Below are 14,176 nucleotides of genomic sequence, written 5' to 3' on the forward strand. Positions count from 1 at the left end.
CGATCAGCAAAGGGCCAATTAACACTGTCCAGACAGAGGGTCGTGGGTCCTGCCTCCTCATAGGAGAATGAAAACTCCTCCTACAAGCTTTAACCAGACACTGATAGACGTCACAAAACTGCTGAGGTAAAAAGGTATTTAGCAGTTTATATTTGATAAAATGATTGCATTTCCATGTTCTGTGTACTGTAGAAGAGCAGATATAGTGAATTCAGGGTGCTGGGTTTAGTAACACTTTAAACTTTTAAGCTCACAGTGCTTTTTAAAACCCATTGAACAAAGGAATTGGATTTGGTTATCATCTGTGAAAACAAATGAGCTGAGCTCTACCCCTTAGCTATTATCATCAAGCAGCAGGTCAATACAAAATCCGAAGAGTTTATTTATTAAAAATAAAGTAGTCCCGTATACAGCAGAAAACAAACATGTTTCCGCTTACAAAGCCTTACTCATAACTTTGCGTAAGACTTTGTAAGCCAAAGCTTTAGGGTTAGCTTTCTGATCTATACTGGACTAATGATTTTTAACCACTTCAGCCCTGGAACGATTTCCTTCCTGAGCAGAGCACTTTTTGTGATTCGGCACTGCGTCACTTTAACGGTCAATTGCGCGGTCGTGTGACGTGGCTCCCAAACAAAATTGACGTCCTTTTTTCCCACAAATAGAGCTTTCTTTTGGTGGTATTTGATCACCTCTGTGGTTTTTATTTTTTGCGCTATAAACAAAAAAGGTCGACAATTTTGAAAAAAACTCATTATTTTTTTACTTTTTGCTATAATAAATATCCCCCCAAAATATATATAACATTTTTTTTTCCTCAGTTTAGGCCAATATGTATTAATCTACATATTTTTACATATGACTACAAAAAATCGCAATAACCGTTTATTAATTGGTTTGCGCAAAAGTTATAGCGTCTACAAAATAGGGGATAGTTTTATAGTATTTTTATTAATATTTTTTTTTACTAGTAATGGCATAGATCAGCGATTTTTATCCTGACTGCAACATTATGGCGGACACATCGGACAATTTTGACACATTTTTGGGACCATTGGCATTAATACAGCGATCATGCTATAAAATTGCATTGATTACTGTAAAAATGTCACTGACAGTGAAGGGGTTAACCACTAGGGGGCGGGGAGGGGCTAAGTGTGTCCTAGGGGAGTGTTTCTAACTGCCTAAGGGATAGGCTGTGTGTGACGTGACACTGATCGCTGCTCCCTATGACAGGGAGCAGATGATCAGTGTCCTGTCATTAGGCAGAACGGGGAGATGCTGTCGGCATCGGCATCTCCCCGTTCTTCAGCTCCGTGACGCGATTGCGGGTATGCTCGTGGCGATCGAGTGTGCGGGCCCCGCAGGCATGGTCACGGAGCTCGCAGCTAACGTACGGGTACATTACTTTGCCCAGCCGAGCCATTCTACCGACATATATTTGCCGACAGCGGTCGGCAAGTGGTTTAAGTAAGCTCTGCAGATTTTGTATGGACTCCAGCTTTGACTTTTTCCAATCTTAATGAAAACCTCTGTCCTCCTAAGATTCTTTAAATAGGACTATATATAGAAAGAGAGTTTTGATTCATTCAAGTGACGTTGGTGCCTTTTGATACCATGCAGCATATGGTTTGTGAATGTAAACGATCAGTTGGAACAGACTGAAAAATGTGCACAGACCTTATTTTGTGGCACTGGAATTTTTTTTATTATACCACTTGAATTGTGATCTGTAACTAATTGGATCCCTGCGTGGTAATGTATGTGGATATTAGGTGAACAGGCCGTTGTATGATAATGTATGGCCAAGTAGAACAACCAATGGCTAATTTTGTTGCTCCTTCTATAAACTGAACTGGACAGTATGTAGAACACAAGTATAAAAGTGCCACTTACATTAACAAGTGTTTGCTACAAATATCTCAGCATGTATGATATACAGAAGGTCAGTAATTAAAATAGTGGTAATATATGGGACTGGAATTGGCAGGAAATCTCAAGAAAGAAGAACAGCTCCTATCACTGAATATGATGAATTTATTTGCCATGCGTTTGATTAGTCTTCCAGAAAAGTCAACTCATGAAATTGCATTAAATAAAACATCATCATTTTGTATTTAATCTTTTTGTGTGTGTTTTTTTAAATGTAATTAAAGGTTCATGTTTTATAGTTTATGCTGATGAACTTCTATGGGGTTTTTTCAGTAGAGTGCAGTAAATCAATTGACCAATCAGATTCCAGTTTATTGAACTCAGACCAGTGAAATATGAGTTCTGATTAGTTGCTATGGACTATCTGCACTTTGAGCTTTCTTTTTGCATAAAGTGGAGAAAATAATTATTTGATCCCATACAGATTTGGACGTTTGCCCACTTCCAAAGAAATGAAGGGTTTATAATTTCTATCATATGTGTATTTTAAATGATAGAGACAGGATATCAACCAAAAGTCCAGAAAAAACACATGATACAAATTTTATAAACTGAGTTGCAGTTTAGTGAGTAAAATAAGTATTTGATCCACAAGCAAAACATAACTTAGTACTTGGTGGAGAAACCCTTGTTGGCAAGCACAGAGGTAAGACGTTTATTGTAGTTGGTTACGAGGTTTGCACACATCTCAGGAGGGATTTTGGTCCACTCTTCTTTACAGATCTTTTCTAAATCCTTAAGGTTTCTTGGCTGAAGGTTGACAACTTGAAGTTTCAGCTCCCTTCATAAATTTTCTATAAGACTGGCTAGGCCACTCCATGACCTTAATGTGCTTCTTTTTAAACAACTCCTTATTTGCTTTGGCGTTATGTTTTGGGTCACTGTTGTGCTGGAAGACCCATCCACGACCCATCTTCAGTGTTCTGGCTGAGGAAAGAAGGTCCTCATCTAAGATTTTACAATACATGGCCCCGTCCATTGGCTCCTCAATGTAGCAAAGTCGGCCTGTACCTTTAACAGGAAAACAGCCTCAAAGCATAATGTTTCCACCTCCGTGCTTAACTGTAGGGATGGTGTTCTTAGGTTCATAGTCAGCATTTTACAGGCCTGTACATGTGCCTTCTTGAGGAAGGAGACCTTGTGGGCACAGCAGGATTTCAACCCATGGCGATGTATTGTGTTACTATTGGTTTGCTTGGCGACTGTGGTCCCAACTGCCTTGAGATCATTTACAAGCTCCTCTTGTGTAGTTCTGGGCTGATCTCTCACTTTTCTCATGATCAGGCTAACGCCATGAGGCAAAATCTTGCATGGAGCTCCAGACTGAGGGCGCTTGATGGTTATTTTGTATTTCTTCCATTTGGAAATAATTGTCCAACAGTTGTCTCCTTCTCACCAAGTTTCTTGCTGATGGTCTTGTAGCCCATTCCAGCCTTGTGCAGGTCTACAATACTGGCCATGACGTCCTTTGACAGCTCTTTGGTCTTGCCCATGATGGAGAGGTTTGAATGGAAGAAAGAGATTCTGTGGACAGGTGTCTTTTTTTCACATAATGAGTTGTCGTTAGGAGCACCTTCTTAAATTGACAGGACTAATGAGCACATACTGCATGTGGGGTCTCATTGACTAACATGGGATTTTACATGTCACGAGACTTGGGGTCTCACAAGTCGGATCTCAAGTTGTGGCAGTGTGAACCGAGCCTAAAGGTGTCTACTCATAAGAAAATTCACAATGCCTCAAGCATTTGCATAATCACCGTTACATGTCTAACATGTTTATTTCCTTTGATCGTCAGCTCCATCCAGTGGCCATTATGCAGTATTTTTCTGATTGTGGTATAGAGAAGCAGTCAGCTGGTATGTTTATCTCTCTGTGACTCTACTCTCTCTTCCTATCAGCATATTCCTTGTTAGCACATGAGCACTGCAGAACAATTGACTGCTGCTTCTCCCTCTCCCAATCTGAGCACTGCTATAAAGGGCCTACAAAAAATAAATTTACTGATGTATTAATGAACACAGGGCTACATGCATGCGTGTCTTTCATATCTGTCCAGAGTTTAGCTTTAATATCATTGACAAGATTATTTATGTTTCAGTAAACCTGATGGCCCAAGTCCACAGAGCACCCATGGGTTCCAGAATCTATGGTCAATACTGAAGGACATTTTAGTGGGTAAAAGTGAGGGTATTGGTTCAATTTAAGTTGATGGCATTCACATATATTTCCAGGACACTTAACGAATATTATAAATTCCCTTTAACCACTTCCACCCCGGGAGGTTTTACCCCCTTCATGACCAGGCCATTTTTTTTGCGCTACTGCACTGCGTTACTTTAACTGACGATTTCACGGTCGTGCGACGATGTACCCAAAAAAAGTATGTTCCTTTATCCCACAAATAGAGTTTCCTTTTGGTGGTATTTGATAACCTCTGCAGTTTTTATTTTTTGTGCTATAAACAAAAAAATAAAAACTGAGAATTTAGAAAAAAAATTTTTTTACTTTCTGCTAAATAAATAAAAACATTAAAACAAATCTAATTTCTTCATCAATTTAGGCCAATATGTATTCTGCTACATATTTTTGGTAAAAAAAAATAAATAAATAAATAAATAAACATATATTGATTGGTTTGCGCAAAAGTTATAGCATCTACAAATTATGGGATATTTTTTTTAAACTAGTAATGGGCTTATAGCAGGACTGCGGGACTGTGACATTGCAACAGACAAATCGGACACTAAGTGACACTTTTTAGGGACTAGTGACACCAATACATTAATCAGTGCTAAAAAAATATGCACTGTCGATGTACTAATGACACTGGCAGGGAAGGGGTAAACATTGGGGCGATCAAAGCACCCTAGGGGGTGCTTTCTAAGTGTGGGGGGTGTGCTTTAACTTTAAGAAGACAGATATGTGTTCTTGCTTAGCAGAAACACAAGATCTCTGTCTTCTCCTGTCACAGAACGGCGATCTGTCTTGTTTACGTTCCTTCGGAACGATCGGCGGGTCCAATCACAGCGTGCACGGGTCGCCAGTGGCGCGCCTGCATACCCCAGACCCTGAAAAAAGAAATCACATTCAGGTTCGTGATTTTGTGCTAAAGGGCTGCCTTGTCGCAGCATATGTACATGGGGCAGTACTTAAGCAGCAATGACCAATCAATGCAAATCTATAGAGTGGAAATTGTTGGATAAGGAAGCAAAGAAGTGACATCCATGATGATGTCCTCATTTCCCTGGTCTGCCCATCTCCAATTCATTAATTATCATCCAGAACCTGTGGACTGATAATTAATTTCCATGGTTGTTGGAGATTCTTCTGTAACCCCTCAAGGAAGTGATACCTTGTGGTGAACAATCAAGGTACAATCAATAGGGATCTGGACATTGCAAATGAGAGAATTAAGGACACTTCACTTAAGGTGACCAGATTTTTAAAATGAAATCCAGGGACATTTTTTATTTTTTTATTATTGGCAAATGGTAAACTATTTTATATGCATATTTTCCTCAAATTATATATGCAGTCAGAAGTGTAGCGTGGGTTGCCAGCGCCCAGGACAAGGCAAGAAATGTGCACCCCCGCCAGACTTTTAGCACTCCCTGAGTCCCTTCCACTAGTACAGTAGTACTGACCAACTTGATTCCTACACTAACCTCCCTGCCCACTGAACTAACCTACCTGGTTTCCTACCCTAACCACTACACTGACCTACCTGACCCCTACACTGACCTAGCTGACCACTACACTGACCTACCTTATTCATACACTGGCCTACCTTATCCATACACTGGCCTACCTTATCCCTACATTGACCTACCTGATTCCTACACTGACCACTGCACTAACCTACCTGAATCCTACACTATCCTCTACTCTAACCTACCTAATTCCTACACTGACCTACCCGATTCCTATATTGACTACTACATTGACCTACCTGAGTTCTATACTGACCACTACACTGACCTACCTGATTCCTGCACTACTCACACCCCCCGACATGAACAGCATAGATTGGTTGATTTTGCTTACTACTCCATGGTCTCCATGATAATCTATCAGAGCAGGGCTCTCCCCAGCATCAGGTACTGTTCCCAACACCCAGCTGCTCCTCAGTATCCCCTGCCAAGAGCTTCTCCAATAGCCGCCGTATGCTCTGCACTGCCCCTCCCCTCAGCTGCTCTCACACACACATGGGCCGCCCTCACCAGAGGGATCATGGGGGACAGGCTAGATTTACAGGAGTCCCTGGGCAGGGGGGGCAACACAGCACACTTGGGGGGGCACAGTAATGATTGTGCACCCCCCAAATGTTTCACCCAGGGCGAGAGTAACAGATGCCCCCCTCCATACCACTGCAATCCGGGGACAAATCCAGGGACAGACTGGCTCCGGGGACAGTGTCCTCAATCCGGGGACTGTCCCCAGAAAACGAGGATGTCTGGTCACCCTAACCACACTCTACTCCATAGATTCATGGGCTGTGGATTTCTATTACGTTACTTTAAAAGTTGTAATGCTGTTAAATTTTACATACTATAATCAGTTCAGTTACGTGTTGCTAGTTAGCCTAACTTGAAATCCATACTTTTTTGTTGTTGCCATGCCTCTATTCCCACTGCCCCAAACAGGTTTGCTAAATGAACAGTGGTTGCATGTAATCTGCATAATCTTATTGGCACTGTCAAAACAGCGCAAAAGGGTGACAGAGAAATATATTTCACGAGTCCACTAACAAGTCACCTGGAGACAAGAACAACCACTCTGCTTTTCTCAGCTCAACCATGGTAGGTAAACCATTCACTTGCCATTCTCATAGGATCAAGAAAATAAGATTTTATATAAAAAATTTATATGAAACCTTATGGAGTGAAGTATAATTCTTTCCTGGTAATTCAAATATTTATTAAATATATTTGTGCCTTATTTTTAATATTCAGAATGACATGCTAAATTCTTATTTGGAACCTTATTATAATATATATCTCTTATATGGATTCAAGTGCATTAAGCAATTTAAATAATTGTTGTTTCTTTACATTTCTAGTATGGATTCATTAATACTTGTTTAAAATCACTAGTAATGGAAAAATTTGGTGAGGAAACATGGCAAAAATTAAAGTAAGTAGAAACAGAAATATTTATTTTACATTTTAGCTGTTTTTGTTTATTTTCTTTCTTTTAGGTCTTTTTTTTTTTAACACACAGTTTCTTACATATAATAATAATTATGAACCATGATACTACTAATACATTAGGTACAAAATTTGTCAAATTCTTAACAAAAACATTTATATGTATTTAAAAAAAACAGGCAAAGTAAATTATATAACACTTGTTTAAAATTGCTAGTAATGGAACAATTTAGGGATGAAACATGGCAAAAAGTAAAGTAAGTAGAAACACTAATATCTACCGGTATATGACATTTTAGCTGGTTGCTTGTTTGTTATAGTCTCTTTCTTTTAGTTCACATTTTCTTACAGATAATAATTAATAGAAGCCACGATACTACTAATAATAATTCTAAACAAAAACCTTTTTATGTATAAAAAAAAGTAAATTAATACTTGTTTAAATTCGCTAGTAATGGAAAAAGTTGGGAATTAAACATGGCAAAGAAATAAAGTATGTAGAAACAGTAAAGTCACATATTTATTTGCCATTTTAGCTGGTGGGTTGTTTTTGTTTTTCTCTTTCTTATAGTTCTATTTTTATTTTTTTTACTTTTAACAGTTTCTAACAGATAATGAGCCACAATACTACTAATATATTAGGTACAAAAATGTTTTTGGACAAAAATTTAGGGATAAAACATGGCAAAAATTAAAGTAAGCAGAAACACTAATATGTATTTGCCATTTTAGCTGATGGGTTGTTTGTTATATTCTCTTTCTTTTAGTTCTACTTTTTTTTAAACACAGTTTCTTACAGATAATAATTCATAGAAGCCATGATACTACTAATAATAATTCTTAACAAAAACCTTTATATGTATTAAAAAAAAGTTAATTAATTAATACTTGTTTAAAATTGCTAGTAATGGAAACATTTGGGAATGAAAAATGGCAAAGAAATAAAGTTAGTATAAACGTATAAAAATAGTCACGTAGAAGTCACATATTTATTTGGCATTTTAGCTGGTGGGTTGTTTTTGTTATATTCTCTTTCTTTTAGTTCTATTTTTTTAACTTTTAACAGTTTCTAACAGATAATAAGCCATGATATTGCTAATATATTAGGTACAAAAATGTTTTTTGGATTAAACTTCTTAACAAAAACTTTTATATGTAGAACCCCCCCCCCCAAAAAAAAACAAGCAAAGTAAATTAATCAATACTTGTTTAAATTTACTAGTAATGGAAAAATTTGGGAACAAAACATGGTAAAAATTAAAAAAAAAGTAGAAACAGTAAAGTCACATATTTATTTGACATTTTAGCTGGTGGGTTGTTTTTGTTATATTATCTTTCTTTTGATTCTATTTATTTTTTAATTTAACAGTTCCTTACAGATGGTAATTAATAGAAGCCATGCTATTACTAAAACAGTAGGTGTAAAATAATTTTTGGATAAAAATTCTTAACAAAAACGTTTATATGTAAAAAAAAAAAAAAAAACAGGCAAAGTAAATAGTAAAATAAATACATACTTAAATTTATAATGCATACTGTATATGATATGCTATGCTAGTATGTACTGCAATTTACCACATATTTAAAAAAATAAATGTATTTTGCTCTGTAGAATACAATGTCAACTGTATACTTGAAGTATTTTGTTTTAATATGAAAATAATCCTTCCATCCAAGATAGGTTTATTAAACTTGATATGTTGATAGGTACAAGAGCCTCCTCCCCACAACACAGGGCTGTGGTTGTGGGGGGTCTGTGGGCAGGGGGATTATTGGAATCTGGAAGCCCCCTTTAACAAGGGTGCCCCCAGGGGGACAAGGTGCTTTGGGGTGGGGGCAGAGCCTGCCTCAAAGCACCCCCCTTGTTGGGGGCATTTGGCCTGGTATGGTTTAGGGGGGGGGCTCGCTTATCCCCTCCTTTTACTGACCTGCCAAGCTGCATGCTTGGATAAGTGTCTGGTATGGATTTTGAGGGGGACCCTACACCATTTTTAATTTTGGCTTGAGGTCCCCCTCTAAATCCATAAGAATGTGCCGGAAAAACGCATCAAGCACAGCCGCATAGATGTGAACCTAGACTTAAAGTCATGTTGTACAAGCTAAATTTAAAGTGGTATTAAACCCAAAACCAACATTGTAATATATTGCAGCTTACCAATCATTAGATGTGGTGGCTGCATTTGGTTTATTCTTCTAGGCTTTTTCTCCCCTTTGTTTTCATCTAGTAATCTGCCCAGTAATACAATTCCTGTATTAGAGTGCCCCCACACTGAATGAAGAAGCACAGGGGCACCTTTGGACTGCAGCATTTCCATCTGTGGGGAAGAGGAGTATTAGATACACTAACAAATTTAAACAAAACACCAGCTACTTTATAAGCAGTTACAGCAAATAGTATTTTTTTCCTTTTGCAATAAAGGTTTTACATAAATAAATAAATAAAGCTGATCATTGTAAGAACTCCTGCCAGTGGGAAATGGCTTGTCTCAACCTTGTAATTGCTACATCTGCAGGAAAGCTCGTTTTGTTTAAAAACAACACACTTATGTAGGCCATACATGGGTCGAATTCTGAACAAATTTTCTTTAGAAAATAAGAAAATTTGTGCATTTTGTGATCCGATGAAATTCACCCAACCAAGCCTTTTAATTTTAACTAATTTTGCCGCCGAATTTCTTTTTTTTTGTGGCCGGGAATCTTCTTTTTTTTCCAGGTCACAGCATATGCGCATTTCTTTTTAGTTTATATTTCTCGCACGTATCTGCCATCATTGATTAGAAATTTGTTTGTTTTAAAAAAATTTTTTCCAACATTCCCGATCACTCGAATTTGATGGCCGTACAAAAATCTGCCGTTCCTGCGGCCTACTAATGATGCGAAATTTCGAAAAAATCTTAGCTGCGATTTTCGAAAGAAATTTGACTCAATTTGACTCATGTATGGCCAGCTTTACCTGCCAGATCTCTAGGTGAAAATAAAAGACAGAAAGAAAGCCTAAAAAAGGAAACTAATTCAGCCACCGCATTGAAAAATTGGTAAGCTACAGTATAATAAATGTTTGCTTTTGGTTCTAATATCACTTTATTCAAATGCAGTGGCAGCGAGTGGTTTTTTTTGGGGGGGCGCCAAACAAACACCCCCTTCCTGGTCGGCCAGTGGCACACCCCCCCCCCCGTGGTCATTCGGTCACTCATCCAGCCCCACACTTACCCCATCTAGGTTGCGGGTGGGTAGCGGTTTCTATCGCATCTCCTCTTTCCGCCATGTGTCTCCTCCCTCCTCCTCCTCCTAGGCATCCAATAGGATTGCCTGTCCTTTCAGCCAACTGGTTGACAGGTCTCAGTACCCGCTTCCTGATTGATCGAATATTAATTTTCTCTTGTTACACAACTGGGTGGGCTCTACACACAGTGCTCTGCGCCCCCGAGCCCACCCTTTATTGAAGCCTATTAGGCAATGTGCCGCTAAGCTACAGTATGTTACCCACAGATTCATTTTTTGTTGTTGTTATTCAGCCAGTGAGCTGAACGAAAAAAAAAAACAGATTCCACCATACACACAGGTGAAGGTGGATGAAGGCATCCTCCCCAATGTGCCATTGTATTCTAACAGCTGGGACTACTCCATCGTCAGAATACATTGATCAGCGGCTGCAGCCGATGACCGACAAAAGATTTCCAACATTCCCATTTGACAGAAATAGATTGTTAGATTGACTTCTGTTGAGCAAGAAGAGCCACAGATGGATTAACGTTCAGTTGGTCCCTGCTGAACTGGCTGAATTCCAATCCATCTAGCTTAAGGCTAGCCATACATGGTCAAATTTGGAAAGAATTTTCTTTTGAAAATTAGAAAATTTGTGCGTTTTGTGATCCGATGGTGCCACCATTAATTTCAAAATTCAGCCAACCAAGCCTTCAATTTCACCTCAAGTTGCTACAGAAAATAATTTTTGTGGCTGGGAATCTTCTTTTCTTTCCGGGAATTTTCTTTTCTTGCAAATGCGCATTTCTTGCACGATTCTCACATCATTGATTAGAAAATCGTTTGTTTTTCAAAAAAATTCCAACATGTCCGATTACTCAAATTCAATGGCTGCAGGAAAATCGGCTGTTGCTGCAGCCCACTAATAGTGCGAAATACAAAAAGATTCTTAGATAAGATTTTCAAAAGAAAATTCTTTCGAAATTCGACCCATGTATGGCCAGCCTAAGGCAGACTCTGCCTAAGTAAGGGGCACCCAGTTATGATGAAAAGGTAATCCAATAGTGTCATTGGTTCAGGCATTAGAAATAATTAGTGGTGTGGTCTATCCGCTCTTGAGACAGGAATGATCTTGATTATAACACTGCATTATTCATACATGGCCAGTGCTAAAGCATAATGCATATAAATTTGTTTTGCAGAAGTTTGGCTGGTGTTCAGGATACATTTATGACTTATGAAGTTTATGATGATGCTATTACAATACGAATGGTTAAAGAAGCTTGCAATATGCTTAGTAAGTGATCTGTTACTATTAATATTAAACAGGCCAGCACACATTTTGGTGCCTTGAATATTAGACTTGTTCCTGGGTATAATTGACCAGCTGATTCCAAAAATGGCCCCAATTCCCATATCAGCTCTAGTTTTTGAGATTCAACATAAATGCCATATACCACTCCTCAATATGGGATGATCCAGGCAGCACCATTGTGAAGTAGTCCTAACGTTTACGATGCTCGATCTGCAAAAATACGATCATAACTATAATACAGTTAATAATTACACTTTAGGTTCCAATGTTTCCGATGAAAAAATTATAGTTGGAAGTACATAACACTCTCACTATATCTGCTAACTTGTAAACACAAATTAGGTGACAGAAAAACAAGTTGATCATCTTTTCTAAAACTGACTAAAACAATTATATAAATTCTAATGAATTCTATTCATATCTAAGAAATAAGAGCTAATGCAGTCTAGCCAATGCAACTTCCTGAATCGGTGCCCCAAATAACCCTTAGCTTCGAAAAAATTTATTTTTATCACCACATATCAATACTAAAGCCCTGATGATCCAAAAGGGATGCTTCCTCTTTCAATACTCCTTATCCTCTCCTTCTGTCCACTCTCTGGTGCTCCCTTCCTTTCCTGCACTTTCAGTGTGTACTCCATCCTTTCCAATGCTCCTACTTTCTTTGATGCACTCTGATTTTGATATGCTCCCCTATTTTTTTTTTTTTCATTGCTCTATCCCTGAATAATTGGATGTCTTATTCTTTCTGGTTTATCCTCCCTTTCCCTGGTCTACCCAGTCCTCCTTCCACTTTTGGAGTCCCTACAGAAACGATTTCTAGGCTGACTGCCCTGCCACCAATCACCAGGCACTGAGAGTCTCTAGAATGGGCATACATTACTGGTGCCATATAAAAGAAAAATTAAAGTGAATGTAAAGCTTAAAGTGTTGCTAAACCCAGGATTCTGCATTCAGTATATCTGGTCTTCCACAGTACACAAAACATGGAAATGCAATTATTTTAGTAAATATAAATGGCTAAATACCTTTTCTCACCAGCAGTATATAGCAGTCATGTGACTCTTATTAGCATCTGGTTAAAGCTTGTAGGAGGAGTTTTCATTCTCCCCTGAGTATCCTATAAAGATACAGGACCCCTGACCCTCTGTCTGAACAGTGCCGATTGGCCCTGTGCTGATCACATGCACCCTCCCAAGAAGAAAAATCTGCAATACACACCAAACTGAGCATGTGCAGCTTGTCCCCAAGCTCTGTACTATCAGGAAGTGATTAGGGGACAATGGGAGAAGGGGAAGATCAAAGGAGACAGGATCAAACAGCCTTTATGCACAAAGCAGATGATTAACCCATTAGGTTCCACAGTGAGTATAACATGTATGCTTTACTGCATATAAAGACTGATTTGTACTGTTGTGGGTTTAGTAACACTTTAAACATGTTTTTTTTTTAGTTTAGTTTTTGTTTAGTCAGAAAAGCTAAACTGTCTGTGTACCATCAAGGACATTTCCCTTTATCTTCTGGCCCAGATGCCTAGCAGGAAGTGAGAGGAATCCCCCCCAAAGTAAGGATAAATCTTATCTTGGACTGCTATCTCTGACATAGGTGTACCTGTTGGCAGATTTTCCCTCTATTCATGTCCTAGTGACAACCATAAACTTTTAGGTTTCTCATGATTTTCTGATCCAGTGATAATGGTCACAAGGGCAATAAAAAGGGTGACCATTCCCAGCAGGGACACAGACAGGAATAAAAACCTTTCATGGGGTTTTGGCTTTACATACACTTGAATTACTTCCAGACTGCCCGCAGTACATTTACTGCTGACGGGAGGCACGGGTAGGGTAAATGTCATCCAGCCCATTCCAGTTTAAGGACATGCAGTTTGCCACTCCTGTGACAACTGTGTCCATCAGACACAGCACATTACAATTACTGGTAACCAGGAATCGTGATCAATATGATTGGTCATGGATTCCCATTCAGGAACAGCTTGCCTACAGTTGTGATCTGCAAATGGCCCACAGCAAAAACATGGCTACAGGTACCATGTGATTAGCTGCAAACAATCACAGATCACAAACATAATCAAGCTGCTCATGAATGTTAACCCATGCATGACAGCTAAAACTATTCCTTATAAAGTAATCATCACTGTATAAGCAATAACAGTATTAAAAAAAAAATCACTAATCCCCCCCCCCCCCCCCCCCCCAGAGTAGTATAGTGTCACTATTGTGACACTGTACTACTCTGATGACATGTACAAAAAAAAAATCACCACCACACCAGTCATATGATGATGCTGTACTGCACTGGATAAAGTGAAAGAAAAAAAAAAGAGTTGTGAAAAATAAATTGCATTTAATTTCTTTATTTTCCCAAAATTGTGACAAAAAATTACGATGTCAAAAAACTTGCCATACCTCAGATTGTCTACTTTTCAAAAAGGGGTAATTTGAGGGATATTTGTACTGTCCTGGCATTTTAAGGGACTCAAGAAATGAGATCAGCCGTCACTACATAAGGACTGATCGATTTTCAGATATACAGTATATCATAGTTTGTAGACACT

At 38.5% G+C, this 14,176-nt stretch overlaps 1 protein-coding gene across 1 annotated transcript in view; it reads left to right on the top strand.

Moving 5' to 3' along the window:
- The first annotated feature begins 1,927 nt into the window (after positions 1–1,927).
- LOC143984195 (guanylate cyclase soluble subunit beta-2-like) overlaps positions 1,928–14,176 on the top strand; it is a 52,065-nt gene continuing 39,816 nt past the window's right edge. Inside the window, exons 1-3 of the mRNA XM_077484488.1 lie at positions 1,928–1,945; positions 6,995–7,068; positions 11,489–11,583. Of these exons, the coding sequence (XP_077340614.1) occupies positions 1,928–1,945; positions 6,995–7,068; positions 11,489–11,583 (187 nt within the window). The remainder of the gene's footprint in view (positions 1,946–6,994; positions 7,069–11,488; positions 11,584–14,176) is intronic.

Source organism: Lithobates pipiens, unplaced genomic scaffold (assembly GCF_037356315.1).
Source record: "Lithobates pipiens isolate NorthernLeopardFrog02 unplaced genomic scaffold, aLitPip1_a1.2 Scaffold_16, whole genome shotgun sequence".
NCBI classification, from domain to species: Eukaryota; Metazoa; Chordata; class Amphibia; order Anura; family Ranidae; genus Lithobates; species Lithobates pipiens.